The sequence below is a fragment of the Zootoca vivipara genome, chromosome 4 (genome assembly GCF_965207765.1).
Source record: "Zootoca vivipara chromosome 4, rZooViv2.hap1.1, whole genome shotgun sequence".
NCBI lineage: Eukaryota > Metazoa > Chordata > Lepidosauria > Squamata > Lacertidae > Zootoca > Zootoca vivipara.
The window spans coordinates 96,035,331-96,062,728 of record NC_142587.1 but is presented as its reverse complement, the minus strand read 5'-3'; the positions used below and the strand labels follow the sequence as shown (position 1 = coordinate 96,062,728).

General features: G+C 47.8%; 1 protein-coding gene and 1 long non-coding RNA gene across 2 annotated transcripts in view; one reads left to right on the top strand and one right to left on the bottom strand.

Annotated features, from left to right (window-relative positions):
• Positions 1-27,398, bottom strand: part of WNT11 (Wnt family member 11) — a 60,620-nt gene that overhangs the window by 19,954 nt on the left and 13,268 nt on the right. The window contains exons 2-5 of the mRNA XM_035116173.3: positions 26,335-26,536; positions 4,921-5,156; positions 2,774-3,051; positions 175-467 (exon numbers count right to left, since the gene is read on the bottom strand). Coding sequence (XP_034972064.1) covers positions 175-467; positions 2,774-3,051; positions 4,921-5,156; positions 26,335-26,411 — 884 coding nt within the window. The 5' untranslated portion in view covers positions 26,412-26,536. The remainder of the gene's footprint in view (positions 1-174; positions 468-2,773; positions 3,052-4,920; positions 5,157-26,334; positions 26,537-27,398) is intronic.
• Positions 24,565-27,388, top strand: LOC148686054 (uncharacterized). The gene is made up of 3 exons (XR_015949739.1): positions 24,565-24,751; positions 26,356-26,572; positions 27,064-27,388. It is a non-coding gene; the product is annotated as an uncharacterized LOC148686054 (long non-coding RNA).

Here is a 27,398-nt window from a genome sequence, read left to right as displayed (position 1 = left end):
AATCAACCACTGGACTGCAGGGTTTTCTGGACACTGGCGCCAAGTCTTGTTTCCTGAGTATTTACTGCAGAAAGAAGGTGGTTTTAAGGACTTGGGTTTAGTGGTGAGCTGATTTGGAGGGAACTACTAAGCGAGAGGAGGATAAAGAACAGGTTCCACCTGGAGAGCATTTACCTGTCCTGAGTCCCGTGCGATCCCACTTTCTCGTTCTTCATGCAGAAATCAGGCGAGCTTTGCAAATAAACCAACTCTGTCTCCTTTACTGGGCGGATATCAAGATCCTTGGGGACTAGATGCTTGCGGGTGCCCATAGGCCGATGCACCACCTTTGTAGCTGAAAGGTATTTGTTTTTTAAATCCAGGGCAATGTCTCTCAGTTCCTGAAGCCCCCTCCAGCAGGTCTTGATCGAGCAGGAACCAGATACTCCGTGGCATTTGCATTTCATCTCCAGAGAAGCTTTCAGGGCCTGTAGAAAGAGGAGCACAGGGATTTTGAAGTGACTTTTCCCTTTTGCTCAAATGCTCACCATCAACCACCCACCCACCCACCGCAACTGTTGCCACCCCTCCCAAGGAAACGCTGAAAGGAGTAAATGTCCTCACTGTGTTACAATCAAGGCTGTGCATCTTGGGCACATGAATGAAACTCATTTGTATATAATTTGCATAGGTTAGGGGAAACATTTCGATTCTACCCCCGATAATCTCTCTTTGCCCCTTGACTCCACCTCCCTGCCCCGCTCCGCCCTCCGTCGTTTTGCCCCACTGCTGGAATTTAGATTGTAAGCTCACAGGGGCAAGGACCCACCATTTTTGCTTACACTGCTCTGTTACACCATGAAACAATTCACCCAGCCTTTGCTCATCGTGGGAAAAATTACACAAAAACGCATCTCTGAGTCGAGGTGGAGGATGTGGCACACACAAACCCCTTTATAACTGGAGCTATTTCTTTCTTTTTTAAATTAATAATAATAATAATAATAATAATAATAATAATAATAATATACAGAAATGGAATTCAGTGGCATGAAAAGTCACCCCATCTAGAATCTACCAGCCAAAGAGGCTGCTTCATATCAGAGGATGGCCTCAGTAAGGAGTTGACATGCCCACTCAGGTAAAATGTAAAGGTAAAGGACCCCTGGATGGTTAAATCCAGTCAAAGACAACTATGGGGTTACGACACTCATCTCTGTTTGTCCACAGACAGCTTTCCAGGTCATGTGGCCAGCAGGACTAAACCGCTTCTGGTGCAACGGAACGCCGTGATGGAAACCAGAGCGCACGGAAATGCCATTTACCTTCCCGTTGCAGCGGTACATATTTATCTACTTGCACTGGCGTGCTTTCAAACTGCTGGATTGGCAGAAGCTGGGACAGGGCACCACCGAGATTCAAACTGCCACCTTCTGATCAGCAAGCCCCAGGGGCTCAGTGGTTTAGACCACAGCGCCACCCACGTCCCACTCAACCAATGGGCAAAATCCCTGAAAAGTTGGGTTGGAGTTTTGAATGGGCCTCTGCACTTTTAGAATTCATTTGCAGAAATCCTCTACTTTTTAGATTCACCTCTCCACCTGTTTTTGTCCATGCAGCCACCTCTGAATGTGAGCAGCCAACCACACCAGCTGGTTGCAGAAGGATAGTTAGCTTAGCAAGCAAGCGCTATGCAGCCTCCATTTGTAAGCTGCAAGCCTAAACATCTCCATTCAGGAGTAAAAGTCCTATTGATTTGGGTTAAAGGTAAAGGGACCCCTGACCATTAGGTCCAGTCGTGACCGACTCTGGGGTTGCACGCTCATCTCGCATTATTGGCCGAGGGAGCCGGCGTATAGCTTCCAGGTCATGTGGCCAGCATGACAAAGCCACTTCTGGCAAACCAGAGCAGCACATGGAAACGCCATTTACCTTCCCGCTGTAGCAGTTCCTATTTATCTACTTGCATTTTGACATGCTTTCGAACTGCTAGGTTGCCAGGAGCTGGGACCAAGCAACAGGAGCTCACCCCGTCACAGGGATTCGAACCGCCGACCTTCTGATCAGCAAGCCCTAGGCTCAGTGGTTTAACCACAGCGCCACCTGGGTCCCCTTGATTTGGGTTAGGGAAGGCCAACTCAGCCAGGCATTTTTGCTTGCCGAGCAAGGGAGGTGGGAGCCAGACCAAAACAGAACACTTAGTGGAAACTGGGGGAAAAAGAATGTATGGCAAGCCATAACCTGGATATGCAAGGCAATAACTGAAACATTGATGGCCACGGAGCAGAGAATGGATGGAATCTCCCAGAAAAGCCAAAGGGTTGCAATATTGGGGGGGGGACTCAATGAGACCATCAAACTGACTAGCACTGGCTCTCCAGGGTCTCAAACAGGGGTCTTTACCAGACCGACCTGAAGATCGCAGGGATTGAACCTGGTGCCTGTGCTCAAACACAGGCAGGCAGGGCAAGGATTGGGGAGAGGGCCTTCTTGGTGGCAGCCAGAGAACAGGCCAATATCTCCCTCCAGGTACTCTGCCATGAGTGACCCCAGGAGAAAACGTACTGGTGCAATGGGTCTCCTGCCCAGTTTCCCTTAATGGCACCCACAGTCTGCCAGCTTGAGGATTCCACCTCCATTTGCTTCTCGGCAGGGTGACGCCCAGCCGAAAGCTCTCCCTTTGTACACAGGTCCAGCCCGATTGCTGGTTGAATCCGTTACCGGCTTTCAACCCTTTTCGTTAACCCCGGACGGCGATTGCATAATGAGAACATCTCTTTTCGGAATTGGTTACCTGTCTCCCTACTTCACTGTTGTGCAGATGCATCAGCTTATTGGCTTGTGATCCTGATTTTTTCATCTTCATGGGAGCATCTGAAAATTTGGACCCCATGACAAGACCATAGTTGAGGTTGTCAGCACATCCTCCCCAGCGATACCCAGGTCCAGGTGTCTCACCTGGGATGGGACCGCAGGAGCAGCCAGGGAGGTCCCCGGTGGTGCAGGCTCTGGCGATGGTGTGGCTGATGGCTGCGGCGGAGAGGGCGTACACAAAGGCCGACTCCCTCGTGCCTGCGGAGACAGAAGGGCCGGTAGAAACACATTTCCATTGGATTTTCAGTTGGGTAGAAAACAAATGGGGGAGGGGAACATGGCTCAACTAATAGGAAATCTCAGAAGCTCTCATGCTAATCAGGCTGTCAATCTCTAAAGGTCGTCGCTTCTCGTCTAGCAAAGTACTGCCAGGTGGCAAAAATAGCTGCCAGGAATTACCCCAAACTGCAAAATGTCCAATATTTTTTAAAAAATACCCAATGCAGAAATCACAGGTATCACAGGATGCCAAATGTAGGTATTGAATATTCACTGAAAACCGGGCCAGAATATTCAGTTATTCTTATTTTCTGTATTATTATTATTATTATTATTATTATTATTATTATTATTATTCTGCCCTATACCCGCAAGTCTCAGGGCAGTTTTGGGAAGTCACTGCAGCTCTACAGCGAACTAAATGCAATCATAGAGTTGGAAGGGACCTTGAGGGTCATCTAGTTCAACCCCTTGCAATGCAGGAATATGCAGCTGTCCCGTGTGGAAATGCAACTTGCAACCTTGGCCTTATCAGCACTAAGCTCAGACCAGCGGAGCTATTCATCTAACTAAGACAGGCATCCCCAAACTGCGGCCCTCCAGATGTTTTGGCCTACAACTCCCATGATCCCTAGCTAACAGGACCAGTGGTGAGGGATGATGGGGATTGTAGTCCAAAACATCTGGAAGGCTGAAGTTTGGGGGTGCCTGAACTAAGAGATGAGTGAACCAGCCCTATCATTAGGCAGAGTGAGGTCATTGCCTCAGGTGGCAGACATATGAAGGCAGGCCGGCCCCCAAATGTTCCTCCACCTGTGCCCCCTGGCAATTCCCCTCTGCTGGAAGGCATAGCAAAGTGTGCTATGGGCGTGTTATGCACCCACTAAACCAGCCACCTGTCCACAGATGTCCTTGGGGACTGTATTCTGTTGCCAGTGTGGAAGTAAGATTCAACTGCCAGTCCAGTCCGTTTCTGTACATGGGGGGGGGGGGCACTTGCCATTTAAGAACACAGAGAACTGCTTTATAATGAGTCAGGCCATTGCTCTCCAAAGTTTGAGGCAGGGGACATTCCAAACCCTACCTGGAGATGCAGAGGATTGAATCGGGGAACCTTCTACATACAAAGCAGATGGGGCACCCATAGAGAGGCATCCAGTCTGCGTTCAACAAAATGCCTTGGGGTGGCCCTACATATCAGATACATGAATCTAAGAACATAGGGTGCTGCCTTAAAATGAGCTGGACCATTGGCTCAGTATTGCCTGCACTGACCTGCAGCAGCTCTGGTTCAGGATCATTCCCAGCCCCACCTATAAACACCAGGGATTGAACCGGGGATGTTTTGCATGCAAACCGGGTTCTCTACCGCTGAGCTGCAGCCACCCTAGCATGGCCAGCCTACAGAATTTTTTTTAATCTTTTTTTAAAAATAATTTTATTAGGTTTTACAATGTTGTATTCATCACACTAACATTGTTCACAAAGAAAGAAAAATGCATTTCCTAAACTCCCCCCCCCCGCCTCCCCGACTTCCTCTTCTGGTTTCTTGCATATTAACTTCTCCTGCTTGTTTTATTGTACTTTGATATTACTTTCTTAAAATAAAATGTCATTTTATGTACTTTGCTTTTATTGTACCACAAATACGCATGCCATCCAAATCTATTATCCTGTCCTTCCAGGTCTAACATGTCTGTGTTTTCTCATTTCATCCCATCCCGGAACCAAGTAATACACACGGCCTCATAATATAATATAATATAATATAATATAATAATATAATAATATTTAAAGTCTGCAGAATTGAGGCACTAAATGTGTGTTATGCAAATAGTACCCTTTTACCTCTCTCCAAATCCAGGAGGTAGTTGGGCGCCAGCTCGATGGAGGAGCAATTCCACCGCATGTCGGAGAAGGTCTTGCGGCACGTCTTGATCACCTCCCGTGCTGCCTGGATGATGGTTTGCATCAGCTCCAGGTTGCTGCGGCACAGCTGCACTTGCGAAACCACCAGCCCTTCCAGCTGCTTGCAGTGCTGCGTCTGGTTCAGGGCTAGAACCGAGGGAGTCTTGAACAAGGCTCTGGGAAGGCAAAGAAAGAAGCACACCCGGCCAGCACCATTAGCAATTTTGGCAATCCTCAAAGGTCCCAGAGAAGGAGACTTGGCACTCCCAAAACCCTGACAGGCGTCCCCAATTGACCTGGCTTTAATGAATTTCATAACCAAACGCACGGCATTGCGGTTGACGGAAACCAGTTCCCAGCTCACAGCACACTTCCACGTTTCCCTAATCCCTATCTGAAAACATACTAAGTAGTCTGTGCAGCCATCAGGCTGTGAAGCGTCTCATTCTGTCTCTGTTCTCAGAAGCAGCTCCCCATTGCCAGAAATTTCATGTCCCCAAAGGGCACAGAACAGCTTTGTGCTTTGACTGATTTGCTATCAACATCCTCAAGTCTTATTCCCACTATTTAATCCTATCAACAGAGGTGACCACCATGACTTTCCCAATGGTGTTGTGGCGCTAAGGTAAAGGTAAAAGACCCCTGGATGGTTAAGTCCAATTTGACTATGGGGTGCGGCACTCATCTCCGCTTTCAGGCCAAGGGAGCCGCCATTTGTCCGCAGACAGCTTTTCTGGGTCATGTGGCCAGCAGGACTAAACCGCTTCTGGCACACGGGACACTGTGACAAGTACCAGAGCGCACAGAAACGCCGTTTACCTTCCCATCGCAGCGGTACCTATTTATCTACACACGCTGGTGTGCTTTTGAACTGTTAGGTTGGCAGAAGCTGGGACAGAGCAATGGGAGCTCACCCCGTTGTGCTGATTCGAACTGCTGGCTTTCTGATCGGCAAGCCCAAGAGGCCACAGCACTACCAACATCCCCAAATTGTGACACCATGCCTGATGGGATGGGATGGGATGGTCTTACAGATGCTTATATCTTACTAGTGTCATTGAGCCCGTTAAATAAACGGGCACTAGGACATATGTTGTCAAACATTTGTAAAAACCCTCGCGAGCGGAGCCGTGCGCACGCGCCTGTCGCTTGCTGACTCACGCAGGAGGGCGGGCAGACGCGTGCGTTCCCTTCCCGAAGCCCCGGCACTTCTTTGGCCTCTCTTCACCCCCTCACCGGCTTTTAACACACCCACCACAGCCAACCCACCCCACCCACCCCAACCCGCCCACCAGCGCCGCGGCTTCCCTCCTTCTCACCTCTCCTCAGCGGCAGCAGAGTCCTCGCTCCCACTCAGCAGCTGCCCCCCAGTACATTCCAGAGAGAGCAGGCGAGGCGAACGGGACCCTCCATCCAACACCGACCGACCGACCGGCCAGAGCAGACCGTCCCGTCCTGCTCCGCCGCCGCCAACAAACAACACACGACTCTCAAGCACTGACGGACTGATTGACTGAACTGAGGGAGGGAGGGAGCTGAATGACTCGTGTCTCTGCACTCCAAGTCCCAACGGCTGCCCGTGGGGCACATGCGCAGTAGCGCAAACCCACGGACACAGGGACTGGATGCAGAGACACTTGGACTTTATTATATAGGATGACAATGATGGCCAAACTTGGCCCACCAGCTGTTTTGGGACTACAACTCCCATCATCCATAGCAAATAGGACCAGTGGTCAGGGGTGATGGGAATTGTAGTCCCAAAACAGCTGGGGGGCCAAGTTTGTCCATTACTGCCTTATGAGTAATACTGGCATCAGCCCAAGAAATTTTGCTGCCTGAGGTAAGGTATAGTGATTATAGTGGCACTTGAGAGAGCAGGGTTCGAATCCCCACTTGGCCATGAAGTTCTCTGGGTGACGTAGGGCCAGGCATCACCTCTCAGCCTAACAACCTCACAAGATTGTTGTGGGGATTAGCTGAGGTGGGGCAGAACCACTTATGTCACCTTGAGCTCCTTGGAGAAACAGGTGGGATATAAATGCAATCAAAAAGGAAATGCGTACATCAACAGGGCCATGGAATCATCCCCTGCACCAGTAAAAAGCACCTTCTGGTCGACTGATGGTAGTTGTGAGATTCCACAACAAGCCCTAAACAGCCTCAGCCCAGTATACCTGAAGGAGCGTCTCCACCTCCATCGTTCTGCCTGGACACTGAGGTCTAGCACCAAGGGCCTTCTGGCGGTTCCCTCACTGCAAGAAGCAAAGTTACAGGGAACCAGGCAGAGGGCCTTCTCAGTAGTGGCCCCAGCCCTGTGGAACACACTTCCATCAGATGCCAAGGAAATAAACAACTACCTGGCTTTTAGAAGATATCTGAAGGCTGCCCTGTTTAGGGAAGTTTTTAATGACTGATGTTTTAATGTATTTTTAATCTCCTGTTGGAAGCCACCCAGAGTGGCTGGGGAAATCCAGCCAGATGGGTGGGGTATAAGTAATAAATTATTATTATTATTATTATTATTATTATTATTATTATTATTATCATCAGACTTTTCGCTGCTAACCCACACAGCTGTGTGGAGATTCATTCATTCATTCATTCATTCATTCATTCATTCATTCATTCATTCATACATTACTCTTGAAAGCTGCGTCACTTTCGAGTGAAAGTGGAGGCGGAATGCCTAGACCAGGCACCCCCAAACCTCAGCCCTCCAGATGTTTTGGACTACAATTCCCATCATCCCTGACCACTGGTCCTGTTAGCTAGGGATCATGGGCGTTGTAGGCCAAAACATCTGGAGGGCCGCAGTTTGGGGGTGCCTGGCCTAGGCAATAATAAAAAAGGGTAAAAACTCGCTTCGTGGAGCACAAAAAGCCCACAGTTGACCATGCTGCAGTCGAGAAGACTGTGTTTTGTCTCCATGTTGCAGCTGGAAATCTGAGGAGTAAACAGAAGTGAAGCGGATATTTTGGAAAGGATTCTATCCCAGCCACCCAGCCAGCTACCGGTACTTCCCGTGCAACTTTTATCATCTAGCTGGCATGGCCATAAACCATTCTCCTTTTGTTCATAAAAGGTATTTTACGGCTCACAGCTGGAGAATGACCCTCTTGACAGTTCGGTGATGGCCATGGCTCAGAAGGAATGTCCACCTCTAGCTGCGCAAAAACGACAATTGTGCCTCGCCTTTGGTTTCTCCATGTGCCATCTTGAGACCCTGAGGTGAATGCCCTTTGGTCGCTGTGATTTATTCCCTGCCACCGGCAAATGGGTTCTTGCCGACTCTCTTAAAGACCTGGATTAGAGGCAGGCTTGGAACCTGATGCTTTGATCAGGGGGACCCTTATCCGGAGCGGCCTCTGAGGAGTTTGAACCCGCGCCATGTGAGGCTCTTACCTCAGCAATGGGCTTAGCCATTAGTCACCACCCTGCCCTTCAAAGCCTTCTCCGCCTCTGAACTTCGAAAGTTTGGTTTGGCAAATGGGGCGGCCAAGACTGCCAAATCTGACTGAAATGCAAGGGGAAAGGAAACGCTCCACAATGTTCTGGAAGCACATGTAAGGATGGGAAGGGGACTTGGGACAAAGCTGCTGACGGGATGTAGCCTGGGCCTATCCTTTTCACCTTTTTGGTTTTTGGTTTTTCTGTTTTTAAACTGTTTTGACTGATTACCTGTTTCTAATTTATCTGTAAGCCTCCTTGAGTCCCTGTAGGGGGGGAGCTGGGACATTATAAATGAATGAATGAATAAACAACAACAACAACAACAACAACAACAGAACAACAACAGGCAGTATTTTTAATACCGCTTTTCAATACTAATTTTACAGAGCCGTTTGCAGCATAAGAACATGATAATGTGACTATTTAAGCCAATTAAATAAAATGACAGGAGGGGTTGATTAAAAATTAGGTCCAGTCAGGTAGACGTTTATCAGAAAGCTGCCTCAAAAGCTAGACAAAACAGACCCATTTTTGTCAGCTTTTGGTAAGCACTCAGTGGTGGGGTGAGGAGTAAACCTCGGGGGGTGGGGGGTGGGGAGAGGTTCCACATTTGCATAGCTGCCAAGTCTCCCATTTTCCCTGGGAAATCCCCGTTTTCCCAGGTGTTCCTAGCTGAAAAAATGGATTTTTTTGTTTTTTCCCGGTTTATTCTGGCGCGGTGGCCATTTTGGAACTGGGCGGAGCATGCTCAGAAGTGACTTTTGATGCTGCTCTGTCCAGTTCCAAAATGGCTGCAGTGAGACTTCTGGCGCGGCGGCCATTTTGGAACTGGGCAAAGCAGCATCAAAAGTCACTTCTGAGCATGCTCCGCCCAGTTCCAAAATGGCGGCAGCGCTACTTCCGGTCTGCTATTTCCGGCCCGGTCCCTTATTTCTCTGACAGCAACTTGGCAGGTATGCATTTGGGGTGTGAGTGCTGAGAAGGCCATGCTAGGAAGTGGGTCAGGGTCACCAATGGGGCGCTCGTGGGCTCGCATCCATCTGAAGAGGCCTGGGTTGATGCCAAGAGCGTCGCATCCGAGACTAGACTTTATTTCACCCGGGTCAAAGACTCAGTTTGGCACACACACCCCAACGTACATTTGTGTACACACACAGAGAGACTGGGAATTTCAATGGTGCCCCTCTGAAGGCTTGTCCCGGGGGGTGGGGGGTGGACCGGCTACCCTCCCCATAGCTATGGCCCTGCCCTCTCCCCTTTCCAAAATTAACGTAAGAACATAAGAGTAGCCTGCTGAATCAGGCCAGTCAGTGGCCCATCGAATCAAGCATCCTGTTCTCACAGTGGCCAACCAGTTGCCTCGGTAGAAAACCGACTAGAGGGATCTGAGCACAAGAGCAACTCTCCCCTTTTGTGTCCCTATTTCCCAGGGATGTTCCTGATTTGGAGAAGCCGTCCTGGTTTCTGATTTGATCCACTAATGTCCTGTTTTCATTGGAAAAATGTTGGAGGGTGTGGACTTAACCGACCCCAGAGCCATCTGAAGGCAATCCTGTATAGGGAAGGTTTTCTTTTAATGTTTTATTATTGTTTTATATATGTTGGGAGTGGCTGGGGCAACCCAGTAAGATGTGTGGGGTATAAACAGTAAAAATGTCATTATGGTTACAGGTAGGTAGCCGTGTTGGTCTGGGTCGAAGTAAAATAAAAAAATTCCTTCAGTAGCACCTTAAAGACCAACTAAGTTAAGTTAAAGACTAACTAGTTAAAGTTAACTAAGTTAAGTTAAAGACCAACTAAGTTAAGTCAAAGACTAACTAGTTGGTCTTTAAGGTGCTACTGAAGGAATTTTTTTATTTTAATGTCATTATGGAATGGGATGTCCCTATTTTCATTGGAGAAATGTTGGAGGGTATAGGTTTCCAGCAGCTTTGACCCCCCCAAAGAATCAGCTCAGGTGGGTGGAAAGGTAGATCATTCCATCAGGCTGGCAGAAATGTTCTAGCTCTATGTTGAATTCCTCCCTATATTGTGTGTTTGTGTGCCACATGGACAAACGTACGCTAGACGGTGTCCTGGTCTGGAGAAACAAAAAACGTTTGTGCAGAACAGCATACTAGAAATGGTGGCATTTAACACTCTCAAGCGTTCTGTGAAAGGAGCTTATAAACTGGCAACTGTTTTCATCAACGAAACGCTTTAAAGAGCACTTGGTTAAAACTTTTGTGTGTTGAAACTTTGCACTTCAATAGGACAGAGAATTCTGGTAGACTAGAGTAAGGGAGGATTTGTGAGACGACAGAAAGAGAGGCATCTCAAAATGTGGAATCAAAGAGAAGAATTCGATTAACTCCTAGGCGGGGCTGTTTCTCATAGAGCCAGTCACGCTCTAAAGAGCCGACCGTGACGGATAAATATAGTTTCTGATCGTCTTTCACATTTGAACCTCTCGCTTTAAAGCTTCGTAATTGGAAACATCTCTGTGGGTGAATCGGGAGAGGGGCAGAAAAATTACGCATGTTCTGGCTGGCGTTTCCGAGAGCACAACACGGCGTTTGGGGCAACTCAACTCAACTCAACACAGAAACGGCCGATCTGTCTTACAGTATTGCCTTGGCCTTGCAGCCTGCATATGGTTTTCAACTTCTCCCGCCTCTGAAGTACCCGGTTCTGTCTTCAAGTTGAGCTGACGCATTAGGGAACCCTCCACTCTTATGTTTCTGGTTTTGTGCATCATGGTGGCTAGCAGTCTCAATGGCTGTGTCTTACCTCCAGTGGAAAAGAGGTATGTCTTTGAGCATCAGTTGGTGGGAATCGAACGTGGGGAGAAAGCCGTTGATCAGGCGAATAGCCCATCTAGGCCGGCATCCTGTTCTCACAGAAGCCAACCAGCTGCCCCAATGGGAAGCCAGCAAGCAGGATCCAGCCAGAAGAGGCCTCTCCCCTCCTGTGGCTCCCAGCGCCTCGAACTCAGAAGCATTGCTGCTTCTGACTGTGGAGTCAGAGCATAGCTATTGAGCCATTGAATTTGCCCGATCCTCTTTCCTCCCTTTTTAAAAAATATCATAAATAAATAAGAATAAAAATGTGTGCCCCACCACCCGAGACCATCCCATTGTAGATAACCAACCTCCCAAAATTTCAACACCTCTTGCAGTGAGATGGTTGGACAGTGTTCTCGAAGCTACCAACATGAGTTTGACCAAACTGCGGGAGGCAGTGCAAGACAGGAGTGCCTGGCGTGCTATGGTCCATGGGGTCACGAAGAGTCAGACATGACTAAACGACTAAACAACAAGTAAAGAAAAAAGAAAGAAGTATGTCACGTATATTCCTTATTCTACTGCTGATACAACTCCATAGGAAGCCACATACCATTGGCCCATCTAGCTCAGTATCGACTGCACTGGCTGGCAGCAGCTCTCCAGGGATTCAGATAGGGAATGTTCCCAGCCTTGCCTGGAGATTCCAGGGATTGAACCTGCGATCTTTTGCATGCAAAGCAGATGTTCTACCACTGAGCGATTGCCCTTCCCAAACCCAGAGCTGCAGGCTTGTACCCTCCTATGGCAGGTGGTGATAGGGACGCGGGTGGCTCTGTGGGTTAAACCACTGAGCCTAGAGCTTGCCGATCAGAAGGTCGGCAGTTCGAATCCCCGCAAAAGGGTGAGCTCCCGTTGCTCGGTCCCAGCTCCTGCCAGCCTAGCAGTTCGAAAGCATGTCAAAGTGCAAGTAGATAAGTAGGTACCACTTCGGCGGGAAGGTAAACGGCATTTCCGTGTGCTGCTCTTGTTTGCCAGAAGCGGCTTTGTCATGCTGGCCACATGACCCAGTAAAGCGAGATGAGTGCCGCAACCCCAGAATCGTCCGCGACTGGACCTAATGGTCAGGGGCCCCTTTACCTTTACCCTCCTATTAGGCGAGATTTCCTGAGCTACAGTTCTCCCTGCCTGAGATCTTGAACAGAGCTGTTCTTTTTATTCGTCTCTTTCTAAAAAAAAAAAAGTTTATTACCACACTTCAGCCCTTCCCCTAATAATATAAACAACTGTCAAAACAGATTTATACCGAGTTGATGAGGCTTTCAAATAGTGTTAGGGATAGTGTCAGAAACGCATAAGCCTGATTGCCACAGACTCCCAGTCCAGGCGCATATTGTGGGGTTTGTCAGCTCACGTAATTACATTGGGCAGGCTGAACACATTCACTCAGAAACAGGAATACGGGACAGCAGGTAACATGGTACAAGACCCTCTCCAGCTCTTTGAGTCTCTAATCCTCTGGAGAGAATTTTTCTGATTCTAGAAAACTGGAGGCTCCAGTTGCATATATAAGCACTGAAATACATACTAAGGATTATCATGCAGTGCAGCCTTCCAGGGACCGTGAAGCACCATCACTGGCCAGATCAAAGATTTGTAGGCCCCCCAATGTCTCTAGTCAGGGGGACAGAGTAGCTTCCTGGCTCTAAGCCTGATGCTGACCCTCCAGGGACAGTCCCGGATTTACAGAAGCCGTCCCAGTTTCTGAATTGATCCCAGAATGTCCCACTTTTCCTTAAGATGTCCCTATTTTCATCAGAGAAATAGAATTATATAATCGTAGAGTTGGAAGAGACTACGAGGGCCATCCAGTCCAACCCCCTGCCAAGCAGGAAACACCATCAAAGCATTCCTGACAGATGGCTGTCAAGCCTCCGCTTAAAGACCTCCAAAGAAGGAGACTCCACCACACTCCTTGGCAGCAAATTCCACTGCCGAACAGCTCTTACTGTCATGAAGTTCTTCCTAATGTTTAGGTGGAATCTTCTTTCTTGTAGTTTAAATCTATTGCCCCATGTCCGCTTCTCTGGAGCAGCAAAAAAACAACCTTTCACCCTCTTCTATATGACATCCTCTTATATATTTGAACATGGCTATCATATCACCCCTTAACCTTCTCTTCTCCAGGCTAACATACCCAGCTCCTTAAGCCATTCCTCATAAGGCATCATTTCCAGGCCTTTGACCATTTTGGTTGCCCTCTTCTGGACACGTTCCAGCTTGTCAGTATCCTTCTTGAACTGTGGTGCCCAGAACTGGACACAGTACTCCAGGTGAGGTCTGACCAGAGCAGAATACAGTGGTACTATTACTTCCCTTGATCTAGATGCTATACTCCTATTGATGCAGCCCAGAATTGCATTGGCTTTTTTAGCTGCTACAAGAAATGTTGGAGGGTATGGAGTTATGAGACCCCCGAGCCAAGGAGAACCATTAGAAGACGTCTGAAGGTAGCCCTGTCTAGGGAAGTTGTTTAATGTTTAATGTTTTCTTATGTTTTTATATATGTTGGAAGCTGCCCAGAGTGGCTAGGGCTAGCCTGGTATAAATAAAATAAAATAAAATAAAATAAAATAAAATAAAATAAAATAAAATAAAAGCAGTAGTAGGATATTGTACCTGTCCTTCACCATAAGATCCCAAGGAAGGTTAAAGCAATAGAACAAATGATTATTCGTGGATGTTGTTTTTTAAAAAACAAATTAATTAATTACCATGCTAAAACAGAATGGTATAAATTCAGCCCAAGAGGTGGGCCCCACAAAACCAGGGCAAAGAGCTGCAACTTCAGCACAGGCCAGAAGCTGTACTATAAGGATGCTAGAAAAAGCTCTGTAGGGCGGGAGATCCCACAGTTCAAGGGCTGCCACAGAGAAGCTCCGTCCCAGGCTGCCATTCCCTGCACTTTTGAGAGTGGTGGAACTATCAAGAGAGCTCCTTCTGCAGAGCTTAGCAGACAAGAAGGTTGGTAGGAGTGGAGATGGTCTTTCAGATATTTTGTGCCTAAGTTATTAGAGCTTTAAGAGACTCTAAAAAGCAGAGACATCACCTTGCCTACAAAGGTCCATATAGTTAAAGCTATGGTTTTCCCAGTAGTGATGTATGGAAGTGAGAGCTGGACCATAAAGAAGGCTGATCGTCGAAGAATTGATGCTTTTGAATTATGGTGCTGGAGGAGACTCTTGGAGGAGACTCCCCATGGACTGCAAGAAGATCAAACCTATCCATTCTGAAGGAAATCAGCCCTGAACGCTCCCTGGAAGGACAGATCCTGAAGCTGAGGCTCCAATACTTTGGCCACCTCATGAGAAGAGAAGACTCCCTGGAAAAGACCCTGATGTTCGGAAAGATGGAGGACACAAGGAGAAGGGGACGACAGAGGACGAGATGGTTGGACAGTGCTCTCGAAGCTACAAACATGAGTTTGACCAAACTGCGGGAGGCAGTGGAAGACAGGAGTGCCTGGCGTGCTATGGTCCATGGGGTCATGAAGAGTCGGACACGACTAAACGACTAAACGACAACAACAACAACAACAACAACAACAACAACAACAACAACAACAACAAAGAGAGGTGAGCTGTAAGGCTCAAACAGCCTTTCTAGGAGCACGTTGCTCACTGGGATCTCTCCATGGTGCTGAAATAACCAACCATCCTTGGTCCATGGGATACTGCATGGAAGCAAAGCAGGATGGCTGTGATAATACTCCATCACGTATATAATCATCTTCATCTTCTTCTTCTTTACTCATGCAAAACTAATGCATACCAGCCTAGGAATCCCTCTCATTTTGGATTGATTGAGCTGGATAGAGATTATTTAATTCAATTTCCAAGCATTTTGAAACAAATGCATTGAGGTGCATTTGGTGGTTGAGGGCCTTTTGGTGGTTCCCTCCCTACGAGAAGTGAGGTTGCAGGGAACTAGGCAGAGGGCCTTCTCAGTAGTTGCGCCCGTCCTGTGGAATGCCCTCCCACCAGATGTCAAGGAAATAAACAACTACCTGACTTTTAGAAGACATCTGAAGGCAACCCTGTATAGGGAAGTTTTTCATGTTTGATATTTTATTGTTTTTTTTAATATTCTGTTGGAAGCCCCCCAGAGTGGCTGGGGAAACCCAGCCAGATGGGCAGGGTATAAATAATAATTTATTAATAGTAGTAGTAGTAGGCTGTTTTTGGACTACAACTCCCATCATCCCTAGCTAACAGGACCAGTGGTCAGGGATGATGGGAATTGTAGTCCCAAAACCGCTGGAGACCCAAGCTTGGACCAACTCTGCACTATATCATAGGAACATACAAAGTGTCTGCTGGATAATGCTAATTCCCCATCTAGTCCAGCGTTCTCTTCTCACAGTGGCCAACCAGATACCCATTCTGATGCATTAGGGAGGGTGATGGTAAATGGAAATGGAACCCGCCCCCATCGAAGAAGAAGAAGAAGAAGAAGAAGAAGAAGAAGAAGAAGAAGAAGAAGAAGAAGAAGAAGAAGTTGTTAGTTGTACTAGTTTTTCTAGGTCACCTTCAAAGGTAGCCCCACATAGAGTGCATTGCAGTAGTCCAAACGGGAGATAACTAGAGCATGCACCACTCTGGCGAGACAGTCTGCAGGCAGGTAGGGTCTCGGCCTGCGTACCAGATGGAGCTGATAGACAGCCGTCCTGGACACAGAATTGACCTGCGCCTCCATGGACAGCTGTGAGTCTAAAATGACCCCCAGGCTGCGCACCTGCTCCTTTGGGGGCACAGTTGCCCCATTCAGGACTAGGGAGTCCCCCACACCCACCCGCCCCCTGTCCCCCCAAAACAGTACTTCTGTCTTGTCAGGATTCAACCTCAATCTGTTAGCCGCCATCCATCCTCCAACCGCCTCCAGGCACTCACACAGGACCTTCACCGCCTTCACTGGTTTCGATTTGAAACAGAGGTAGAGCTGGGTATCATCCGCATACTGATGGACACCCAGCCCAAACCCCCTGGCGGTTTTCTGGTTTTTGAACTGGTAGCTACCAGAAAGAGCTGCCAAAACAAACTCTGCTGGCAGTGGCGACGCAAGAAGGGGAGGACACACAGGGAAACAATTGCAAGCTAACAAAACAAATCTAAGTGCGACAACTGAATAATGAAACAAATGTGACTGTAACAAAGATAAACAAAAGAAGGGTTGAAGAACAAAACAAGCGCAGCAGTGAAATTAAAAACTTATTGTTTTGCATCCCTGATGCCTGACATGCTAACTATTCACAGGCAGATTATTTCATTGACTTCCAACATTTCACAGGCCAAATCAGGAACACACACTTGTCGTAGTGCCTTAGATCTTACAACCAAGGGTCATTGCCCAAGCTCTACACACATACACACACAGGGGGGGAATATACATGCACCACAATTCATGTGTCAGTAACCTCATGATTGGACTACAGTGGTACCTTGGTTTGCAACCATTTAATAATAATAATAATAATAATAATAATAATAATAATAATAATAATTTATTTATTTATACCCCGCCCATCTAGCCGGGTTCCCCCAGCCACTCTGGGCGGCTTCCAACAAAACATTAAAATACAGAAATCCATCAAACATTAAAAGCTTCCCTAAACAGGGCTGCCTTAAGATGCCTTCTAAAAGTCTGGTAGTTGTTTTCTCTTTGACATCTGATGGGAGGGCGTTCCACAGGGCGGGCGCCACTACCGAGAAGGCCCTCTGCCTGGTTCCCTGTCACTTAGCTTCTCGTAGCGAGGGAACCGCCAGAAGGCCCTCAGCACTGGACCTCAGTGTCCGGGCAGAACGATGGAGGTGGAGACGCTCCTTCAGGTATACTGGACCAAGGCCGTTTAGGGCTTTAAAGGTCAGCACCAACACTTTGAATTGTGCTCGGAAACGTACTGGGAGCCAATCACGTCAAACCCGGAAGTGTGTGTCCCTTTTTTTGGATTGCAACCCATTTTGGGGAGGGGGGCCCCATTGGCGAAAGTGCGCCTTGTCTTGGTTTACAACCGGACCCCCAGAACAGATTATGGTTGTAAACCAAGGTACCACTGTACTGCAATGTGCTGGTAGTTGAGTAGTACACCTGGTCATGTAGACATCACACTTCTGCTAAGGCAGGGATGTCCAACAGGTCAATCAGGATCGACTGGTTGATCCCCGGGAAGTTCTTGTCGACCGTGGTCAACCGTGGGCTCGTTTTCAATTGGCATAAAAGCATCCGGCCCCGGCCCCTCAACCCGTCCTCCATTTTCTCATGATCGCTGGAACGGGAGTTATCGCTGTGAGGTAGATTGTTTCCTTAGCAATCTTTTGGTGAGCTGGTGAGCGACTTTTCCTCTTTCCCCTTTACTCGTTTTTTGCATATTTCTCTCAACAACGTGACTTTCCTCCCTTACAAAAGCTCAACGTTTGACCCAACCCCCCCAAAAAACAGGACTTTCCTCCCTAAAGAAAGCTCAACAACTTTGATCTGAAACCCCCCTCCCCCAAAAATGGGACTTTCCTCCTTTAAAAAAGGCCCCAAAAGGGGTAGATCACTGCCAATTTTTTATCTCTGTGAGTAGATCGCAGTCTCTTGGGAGTTGGACGTCCCTGTACTAAGGGAACTGCACTGGCAACCAATGAGCTATCAGGCTATGTTCAAGGTTTTGTTGTAACCTATGAGGCTCAGCAGGGACGCGGGTGGCGCTGTGGGTTAAACCACAGAGCCTAGGGCTTGCCGATCAGAAGGTCAGCAGTTCGAATCCCTGCGACAAGGTGAGCTCCCGTTGCTCGGTCCCTGCTCCTGTCAACCTAGCAGTTCGAAAGCACATCAAAGTGCAAGTAGATAAATAGGTACCGCTCCGGCGGGAAGGTAAACGGCGTTTCCGTGAGCTGCTCTGGTTCGCCAGAAGCGGCTTTGTCATGCTGGCCACATGACCCGGAAGCTGTACGCCGGCTCCCTCGGTCAGTAAAGCGAGATGAGCGCTGCAACCCCAGAGTCATCCGCGACAGGACCTAATGATCAGGGGTCCCTTTACCTTTATGAGGCTCAGTACCAGGTTGCCTGCTTTTGAATTATGGTGCTGGAGGAGACTCTTGAGAGTCCCATGGACTGCAAGAAGATCAAACCTATCCATTCTTAAGGAAATCAGCCCTGAGTGCTCCCTGGAAGGACAGATCGTGAAGCTGAGGCTCCAATACTTTGGCCACCTCATGAGAAGAGAAGACTCCCTGGAAAAGACCCTGATGTTGGGAAAGATGGAGGGCACAAGGAGAAGGGGACGACAGAGGACAAGATGGTTGGACAGTGTTCTCGAAGCTACGAACATGAGTTTGACCAAACTGCGGGAGGCAGTGGAAGACAGGAGTGCCTGGCGTGCTCTGGTCCATGGGGTCACGAAGAGTCGGACACGACTAAACGACTAAACAACAAACAACAACAACCAGGTTGCCAGAAGGATCACCTGGATATACCTGGATCATCTGGGGAAATGACACCACACCTTGCAGAGTGTCTCAAGGAGATGACCCCAAAATTGGCCTTTTCCACCATTGCCCCTGCACTCCGAAAAACCATCCCCATTGCCATTTAGGAAGCATCAGCCATCAGCTGCTCCAGATGTTCTGTAAAGTCACTTCCAACGAATGCCTTGCCCTCAAGAGGGAGGCTGCCCATCACCTCTCTGCATGAAGAACTCTTGGCTTTGTACTGGATTGCAGCTTTTGCGGCTTGCCCTGCAGAGGGAGGCTGCCCGGCGCCTCTCTGCGTGAAAACCTCTTAGCGCTGTGCTGTATCGCAGCTTTTGTCTTCTGGGTGCAGCTTTCCCAGGGCAACCATTTAGGGTGGGGGTGGGGGTAGAATTGCCTGGGAATCAATTGCCAGCTCCCCCAGGAGCCCTGCCTTCAGAGAAGCCAAAAGGCTGTGGGTTAGCCAACCCAAACTGAAAATGTGCGAACAAGGTCTGAGTCAACAATATGTGTCGCCCCGCTCTCGCTCTCTCCTTGGCACGCGGCTGAGATTTTTTCAGCAGGGAAATATCAGAAGAGCAGCCAGCCTTTAACAAACAACGGCAATGTTTGTCTGCTGGACGAGAAAGAAAGGAAAGGAGTTGGATGCCCTCGCCTTGTCGACTTGCAAAGGGAACGCACAGAGCAAGACAATGGTCTTTGTGCAACGAGCCAGCACCTCCAGGAGTAAGCTCACCGGAGGGAAGCAGAGCTGGATCGGGAGCGCAGCGACCCAAAGACCACAGGCTAAACAAGTCAAATATAAAATATTAAGTGCCGCCGAATGAGGCTCAGCCAACTGCTCTCTGGGCACTGGCAGGCAATGCTTTGTTGAATCCAAATAGGAAACCCTCCTTGAAGTCCATGCCAGCTGCAAGAGTTAGGCTTGGCGAGCGCACAGGGAGGCCAGCATGTTTGGGGACATTTGTCAGCTTTTGTTCGGTGCGGTCAGCCCCAAAGGCCGTGTGAAGCTGCCTCCCACTGGGTCAGATCATTAGCCCATCTGTGCAACATCCCTCCAAGGTCTCAAAGAGATTTGCTATCTGGGGTCCCTGATTGTTTCGACCCGACCCCCCCCCCCCAATCCAGGGATCCTGTTCAGGGATTTTTTTTTAGTGTTTGATGCTGCGTTGTGTTTTTTGTTGGGAGCTGCCTAGAATGGCTGGAGCAACCCAGTCAGATGGGCAGCATATAAAATTGTTGTTGCTGCTGCTGAATGTGCAAAGTTAGAATCATAGAGTTGGAAGAGACCACAAGGGCCATCCAGTCCAACCCCCTGCCGAGCAGGAAACACCATCAAAGCATTCTTGACATATGCCTGTCAAGCCTCTGCTTAAAGACCTCCAAAGAAGGAGACTCCACCACACCCCTTGGTAGCAAATTCCACTGCCGAACAGCTCTTACTGTCATGAAGTTCTTCCTAATGTTTAGGTGGAATCTTCTTTCTTGAAGTTTGAATCCATTGCTCCGTGTCCGCTTCTCTGGAGCAGCAGAAAACAATCTTTCTCCCTCCTCCATATGGCATCCTTTCATATATTTGAACATGGCTATCATATCACCCCTTAACCTTCTCTTTTCCAGGCAGTGAGAGATTTTACTTTCTTGGGCTCCTTGATCACTGCAGATGGTGACAGCAGCCACGAAATTAAAAGACGCCTGCTTCTTGGGAGAAAAGCAATGACAAACCTAGACAGCATCTTAAAAAGCAGAGACATCACCTTGCCTACAAAGGTCCGTATAGTTAAAGCTATGGTTTTCCCAGTAGTGATGTATGGAAGTGAGAGCTGGACCATAAAGAAGGCTGATAGTCGAAGAATTGGTGCTTTTGAATTATGGTGCTGGAGGAGACTCTTGAGAGTCCCATGGACTGCAAGAAGATCAAACCTATCCATTCCTAAGGAAATCAGCCCTGAGTGCTCACTGGAAGGACAGATCGTGAAGCTGAGGCTCCAATACTTTGGCCACCTCATGAGAAGAGAAGAATCCTTGGAAAAGACCTTGATGTTGGGAAAGATGGAGGGCACAAGGAGAAGGGGACGACAGAGGACGAGATGGTTGGACAGTGTTCTCGAAGCTACGAACATGAGTTTGACCAAACTGCAGGAGGCAGTGGAAGACAGGAGTGCCTGGCGTGCTATGGTCCATGGGGTCACGAAGAGTCGGACACGACTAAACGACTAAACAACAACAACTCCAGGCTAAACATAACCAGCTCCCTATTTTGGTTGCCCTCCTCTGGACACGTTCCAGCTTGTCAGTATCCTTCTTGAACTGTGGTGCCCAGAACTGGACACAGTACTCCAGGTGAGGTCTGACCAGAGCAGAATACAGTGGTACTATTACTTCCCTTGATCTAGATGCTATAGTTGTCCTAAAGTAAGTGAGGTTAGTGGTTCATCTAGGCCAGTTTTTGCTTTCTCAGACTGGCAAATGTTCTCCAAGGCCTCAGGAAGAGCAAGAGGCCTTTCTGAGCAATGCTAGCTAAGATTCCTGGCTGCAGTGTTGTCTCCCAATGGGTGAGATTCCTGTTCCACCCACATATCAAAAGAAGAGTGTGGTGTAGTGGTTAGAGCTTCAGACTAGGACCAGGGAAACCCAGCTTTGCCTTATGAAGCTCACTTGGGCTAGTCTCTGCTTCCAAATCTGACCTACCTCACAGGGTTGTTGTGAGGACAATACATGCAGGCAGAGAACCACGAACACTGCCTTGAACTTACTTGAGGAAAAGATGGCATAGAAAAGCAACAGATCAATAAAAAAATTGCCAGGACACCACTGCCCAAAACACCATGGGCATTACTCTTAAAAATAAGACCATGGCTACAAAAGAAAACTAGTGGTAGGAGATATGTATTATTCACCATTTTTTTCCTTTAAATTTCCCCTTGCTTGGTACCAATTAATGTTTTTATTATCGGGAGTGGGCTTGGACCAATGGTACCAAGTTGTATGGGAAACAGCCCTGCTAGAAAAACTGACCAGTAAGCTGAAACTGACACGGGGACAAACAGAAGAAGACACCTTCACCCCAGTATGGTTCCCCTTCATCACTTATACAACCCAACAGGACAATGACAAAAGCTTACCGGCAGCATACAAATCAATATGGCTAACTTGATCAAAACACCCTCCCCCCCCCCACTCACGCAAGAAATTAAGGATCATCACAGCCAACCATGAATGAACAACCACATTCTAAGACAAATCCTGACCTCTCTCACCAACAAAGAAGCACGAACAAACAACAGAGAACCTGCACAAACGACGCTGACGCCGAACCCCATCACATATCAAGAAAAACAGAAATATCGGCAATTCACCACACCCAACCCCCCTTCCCACCTACCTCTTTCCCCCCTTCCTCATAATGTCTCAACAAGTTATAATCGATGTGTAAAAATGATGCATGAAAAAAAAAGAGTCATTGCACTATCTTTGTAACCTAAGAAAATCTTTAATAAAAATAATTACAAAAAAAAAAAAAGGATACCCTTCGTGTCCGTACTGCCAGCAGCTCCCCCTAGTGGAGATCTTTAAAAAGCAATTTCCCAATTCCTCCTAATCTATTTCTTCCACATACCCGGTGGACGTTACAGAACTGGGGGCCTGATCCTGGGCGTGCAAACCTACAAGCAAGTCAAAATTAGTTCCAGTGGTGTTATTCCCCAAATAAGGCCGTGGAAGGGCTGCAGCTGGAGAGTAAGATCAAATCAGAATATATTCCTTTCATGTTCTCTTATTGGCTCCTCGCCCTAATAGTTTATGCCTACAGTTTGGGCTCCCCTACCAGTTCAACGGGCCCCAGCCCACACTGATTCTTTTTATTCCGCCCCTTGGTAAGCCTGATACTCACTTTGGGAAATATTTGAAATGGAGAGTTAAATTTCCGAGCTGTTAAGAGTTGAACAATGCCACTCTTATAACAAATAATGGCTATTGTTATTATCATGGTTCTTTAGACTGAGAGGAGATGTGATAGCTATCTTCAGATACTTGAAGGGAACAGACACAGAGAATCATAGAACTGTAGAGTTGGAAGGGACCCCCAAGGGCCATCTAGTCCAACCCCTGCAATGCAGGAATCTCAGCTAAAGCATCCAAGAGAGATGGCCATCCAACCTCTGCTTTCAAACCTCCAGGGATCCACCACCTCCCAAGGGAGACCATTCCACTGTCAAACAGCTCTAACTGTCAGAAAGTTCTTCCTGACGTTTAGTCGGAATCTCCTGTGTTGTAACTTGAAGTCATTGGTTCGAGTCCTACCTTCCAGAGTAGGAGAAAACAAGCTTGCTCCCTCTTCCATGTGACAGCCCTTGAGATATTTGACGATGGCTATCCTATCTCCTCTCAGACTCCTCTTTTCCAAGCTAAGCATCCCCAGCTCCTTCAACCGTTCCTCATAAGGCTTGGTTTCCAGACCCTTGATCATCTCAAGACTCCTTCAGAAGGTGATAGACTCGTCTTCCTTGGCAGTTTTCAGACAGAAGTTGGATGGCCATCTGTCATGGGTGCCTTAGTTTAGATGCCTACATTGCAGGGGGTCAGAAGTTGGATCTGTCAGACTAGAAGACCCTTGGGGCCCCTTCAAACTCTACAATCCTGGGATTCAATTTCCTACAAGCTGCTTTGAGGACAAATACAGAGAAACTAGGACTAGGACTCACTGCTGGAGGGGAGAAGAAATGGAAAATCTGGAGTAAGGAAGAGAAATGGAATGGAGCCGCTGGAATCTTGAGCAGCTGCACTCCACATGCCAACATTTTGGCTGCTTACAACACCAAACTGTTAAATCACCATTTGAAGCCCATGACTCCCGTGCCCTGCGAGAATCCTGGGAGCTGTAGTTTAACCTCAGCACCCCTAAGCAAGCTACAGTTCCCAAGATTCATTTGGGAGGGAGTTCTGTTCATTCAATGGCCTCTAAACGCCCGGTGGGCGCACAGGGTGAGCTGAGGAGCCTCACCTGCGGGTGCTACGATGTCTGATCTCACAACGAATTCCGCTCTTTCCATTTTAATGCAGCAGACACTCAGAAAGGCATTCAGCAGCCGTTTCCATCTGGCTAGGGAGCAGGATCCTGGCATGTGGCAGCCATGTGGTGAGAACCATTTCCACGTGCATACGTTACGGGCAAGACGTGCCTCCCCTTTCCAAGCCAAGCCAGTGATTTAACTCTCAGCGATCCCAGGGAAAGGGATGGTCTGAAATATTAGAATTTCAGAGTTGGAAGGGGTCCCGAGGGTCATCTAGTCCAACCCCCTTCAATGCAGGAATCTTTTGCCCAATGTGGGTCTCGAACCCACATCCCTCAGGGTGCAGAGTCTCATGCTCTACCAGCTGAGCTATCCCCACCCACCCAGACTGCTCTACAGCAAATTTGAACACCCTAACACATTTTAAAAAGACATTGGGTGGTGACCCCGCTAAGTCAGGGATGGGAGCTTCCGGCCCAGGGTTCAAGAGCAGCCCTCCCACAGTCCCTGAGACTCCTTCTCAGACCAACTTGAAGCTCCACTTTTCAGTCCAAGTCTGGTTTAGAGATAAAAAAAAAACAGTAGTCAGTGGCACCTGGTCAGTAGATTGAACAGGAACACGGGCCATTTGGTGCCTTCTCCACTAGGGTGAGGTGTGTTGTATTTCTATTTAGTTTATAGTTATTGTGGGATGTAATCCACTGGGAGCAGTCAAGTACAACATTCCTTGTAATGCTAGAGAAGACATGCGAGGCAGCCAGTCGAAACGTGCTGTTCCTCCTGGCTAGAGCATCCTTCCTTTTGCATGTGATAGGTGGGCATGACCTAACCTGTCCAGGTAACAAAAGGACAAGTCACGCAGCACACCTCCCTCTCTTTTTGGCTTCCTTCTTCATTTGACCAGCTTCTAGCTAAGACTGCTCTGCTAGCTCTCAGCTAGCAGAAGCCCTGGGATTATTCCCCCATATGGGGTAGATCCACATGTACATATTTGTAACTAAGTCTGGCTTCAGGAATCCAACCGTGAACTGATGTGAGTAAACTTCTTTTATTGACTTTGAATAAGACCGTGGTGTCTTTATTCTTTTAGGAGGGATTCAAGTGGTCTTACCAGGAAAATATTAGAACACATTTCAATCTGGACAAGACAATTGTCTTAAGAAACTCACATGAGTTTGCAACAGGTTTTCTGCTGTGTAAAAGGGAATGCACTCTGCTACGTAAAGGAACTTGCTAGCGCAAGTTAGGGAGGATATTAATAAACAATATATCCTCTCCTGCCACCCTGAACATTCCCACAGTTATTAATCCTACATTTGTGTCTATATGCATACATTACCATGTGCAAATCTTATGCAAATAGGTGTCCTCTTTTCTGCATAACTCAACACCCTAGGCCAAACTCACAGGTTGATATCACAGGCTAGAGTTGGGTCAGCCAAAATCAGCTATCAGAGGAATCAAGAAACAACTTGGAATGAAATGACACGAACTTTAGGTAAAGCCTAAACTGTTGGGCTGACTTGAGTAATATTTCTCGACGATCCCTGGCAATCAGAAAAGTCCACCTTTCAATGATCTGACCAATTTTCCTTAGCTAAAAGCGGCTGGGAGAGAAAGCTATACATTACACACACACACACACACACCCCATCCATGTTGGTGGTACATTTAAAGAGATTGTGTGCAATAAATATGGGCAAATGGTAGGTTCTGATCTCTTGGCTGGGGAGTGGCTGGGGAGACTCAGCCAGATGGGCAGGGTATAAATTATTATTATTAGGTAAAGGCTAAAGGGACCCCTGACCATTAGGTCCAGTCGTGACCGACTCTGGGGTTGCGCGCTCATCTCGCATTATTGGCCAAGGGAGCCGGCGTACAGCTTCCAGGTCATGTGGCCAGCATGACAAAGCCGCTTCTGGCAAACCAGAGCAGCACATGGAAACGCCGTTTACCTTCCCGCTTGAAGCGGTACCTATTTATCTACTTGCATTTTGACGTGCTTTCGAACTGCTAGGTTGGCAGGAGCTGGGACCAAGCAACGGGAGCTCACCCCGTCACAGGGATTCGAACCTCTGACCTTCTGATCAGCAAGCCCTAGGCTCAGTGGTTTAACCACAGCGCCACCAATAATAATATTATTATTATCTTGGTGATTTGCAGAAGTTCAGCAAGGCGGCTTGACTCCCAATGGTTTAACAACAGCAACAACAAAACAATTCTTTTTCTACCTAAATTGGGGTGAAGAAATGCTATCGAGCCGCAGGTGTCTGTGTTGAAAAGACCATGAATTCAGTTCCGGTACTGTAAATAAATCTATGGGCTTTCATTCTGTCTGCCGTTTGAACCTAACTGTGGGTTGGTAGATCTTGGGGGTTCCAGTAAGAAACCAAGTTAAAATTGCACGCATTCCCCCAACTAAGTTCACTGTTGGGGCAGATACATGAATGAGCAAGGATAATGCTTTTCTCAGGCCTAGCTGGACCTTGGGTTTTATGCCTGCACCCTGACACATGGTTTAAAGTACGTCGCAAAACGGCAAATTGTCACACAATGCCCGGGCAGATTTTTTAAAAAATAAATAAAAATAAAATAATAATTAAAGGCAACACTTACAACCACTTGATTCCGTTGCAGGTCCCATTCTGCAGGACGAAAGCCAGGAAAAAGGCTACCAAAAATTGCCGCGTCATCTTTGCCCGTTTCTACCTCTCTCTTGTAGCCACGAAATCTCCTCGGGAGAAAATAAAAGTCGCTTTTGGGAAAAGAAAAATCCCTCCTTTGTGGGGGGGGGGAGAGGAATTCCTCCAACACCAACCTGAAATTGAGGAAGGGGGAAAGAAAACAAAAATAGGTTAGCACCGTGCCTTTTTACATCTGTACCGATAGAGAAACGCAACGCCTCAAACTGCAAAGGAGTGGTTTGCGAATCACGAACGAAATTCGGATTCCCGCCACCACGGAGTCCCCCTGTTCTTGATAGAATCCATGTAGTCACAGAGACAGGCAGACTGGACGGCTTGAATTACAGCAAAGGCACTCAAGTCCGATTGCATGGTTTTGGTTAACTCTGCCTATGGCCGATTTTCATTCTTTATCCTGCCTTTATCCCTCCCCCTCTCCCCATTTATATATATATATATATATATATGTATGGCTGAGAAGAGGAAAGGGGGGGGAAATGTATGGACATCAAATCTCCACCCTCCCTGGAGGTTTTAATCTTCATCCTTTTTTCATTTGCAAATATATTAAAAGTCGAGTGGAGGGAAAGAGCGCTTTTTTTAAGGAGACGAATTACAGGAACGGATGTGGCCTAATGGATATGCCCCTCTCTCCTCGCAGATGTTGGAGGCTGCCTGGAGTGCTTGCGAGGGATGCTCGGAGCTGCCTCCTGCCTCTTGATTTCCTTCGCACCTCATTGGGTCGAGTATCTCACTTCTCCCACATACTCAAACACCTGGACCCCAAGGAGCAACCGCAGCTGGGAATAAGCACGCAATTGCAAACAGCCTCTCCGCAGGATCATCGCAGGAGGGGTGTGTGTGGAGGGGATAATAATAGTCCAGGATTTAAATGCATTTACCGAATCCTTCTCTTCACTCAATGACCTCAGAAAGAGCACACACATGAAATGCCTCAAGGCAAGGGGGGAATATTGCACCAGTTTTCCCGATTAT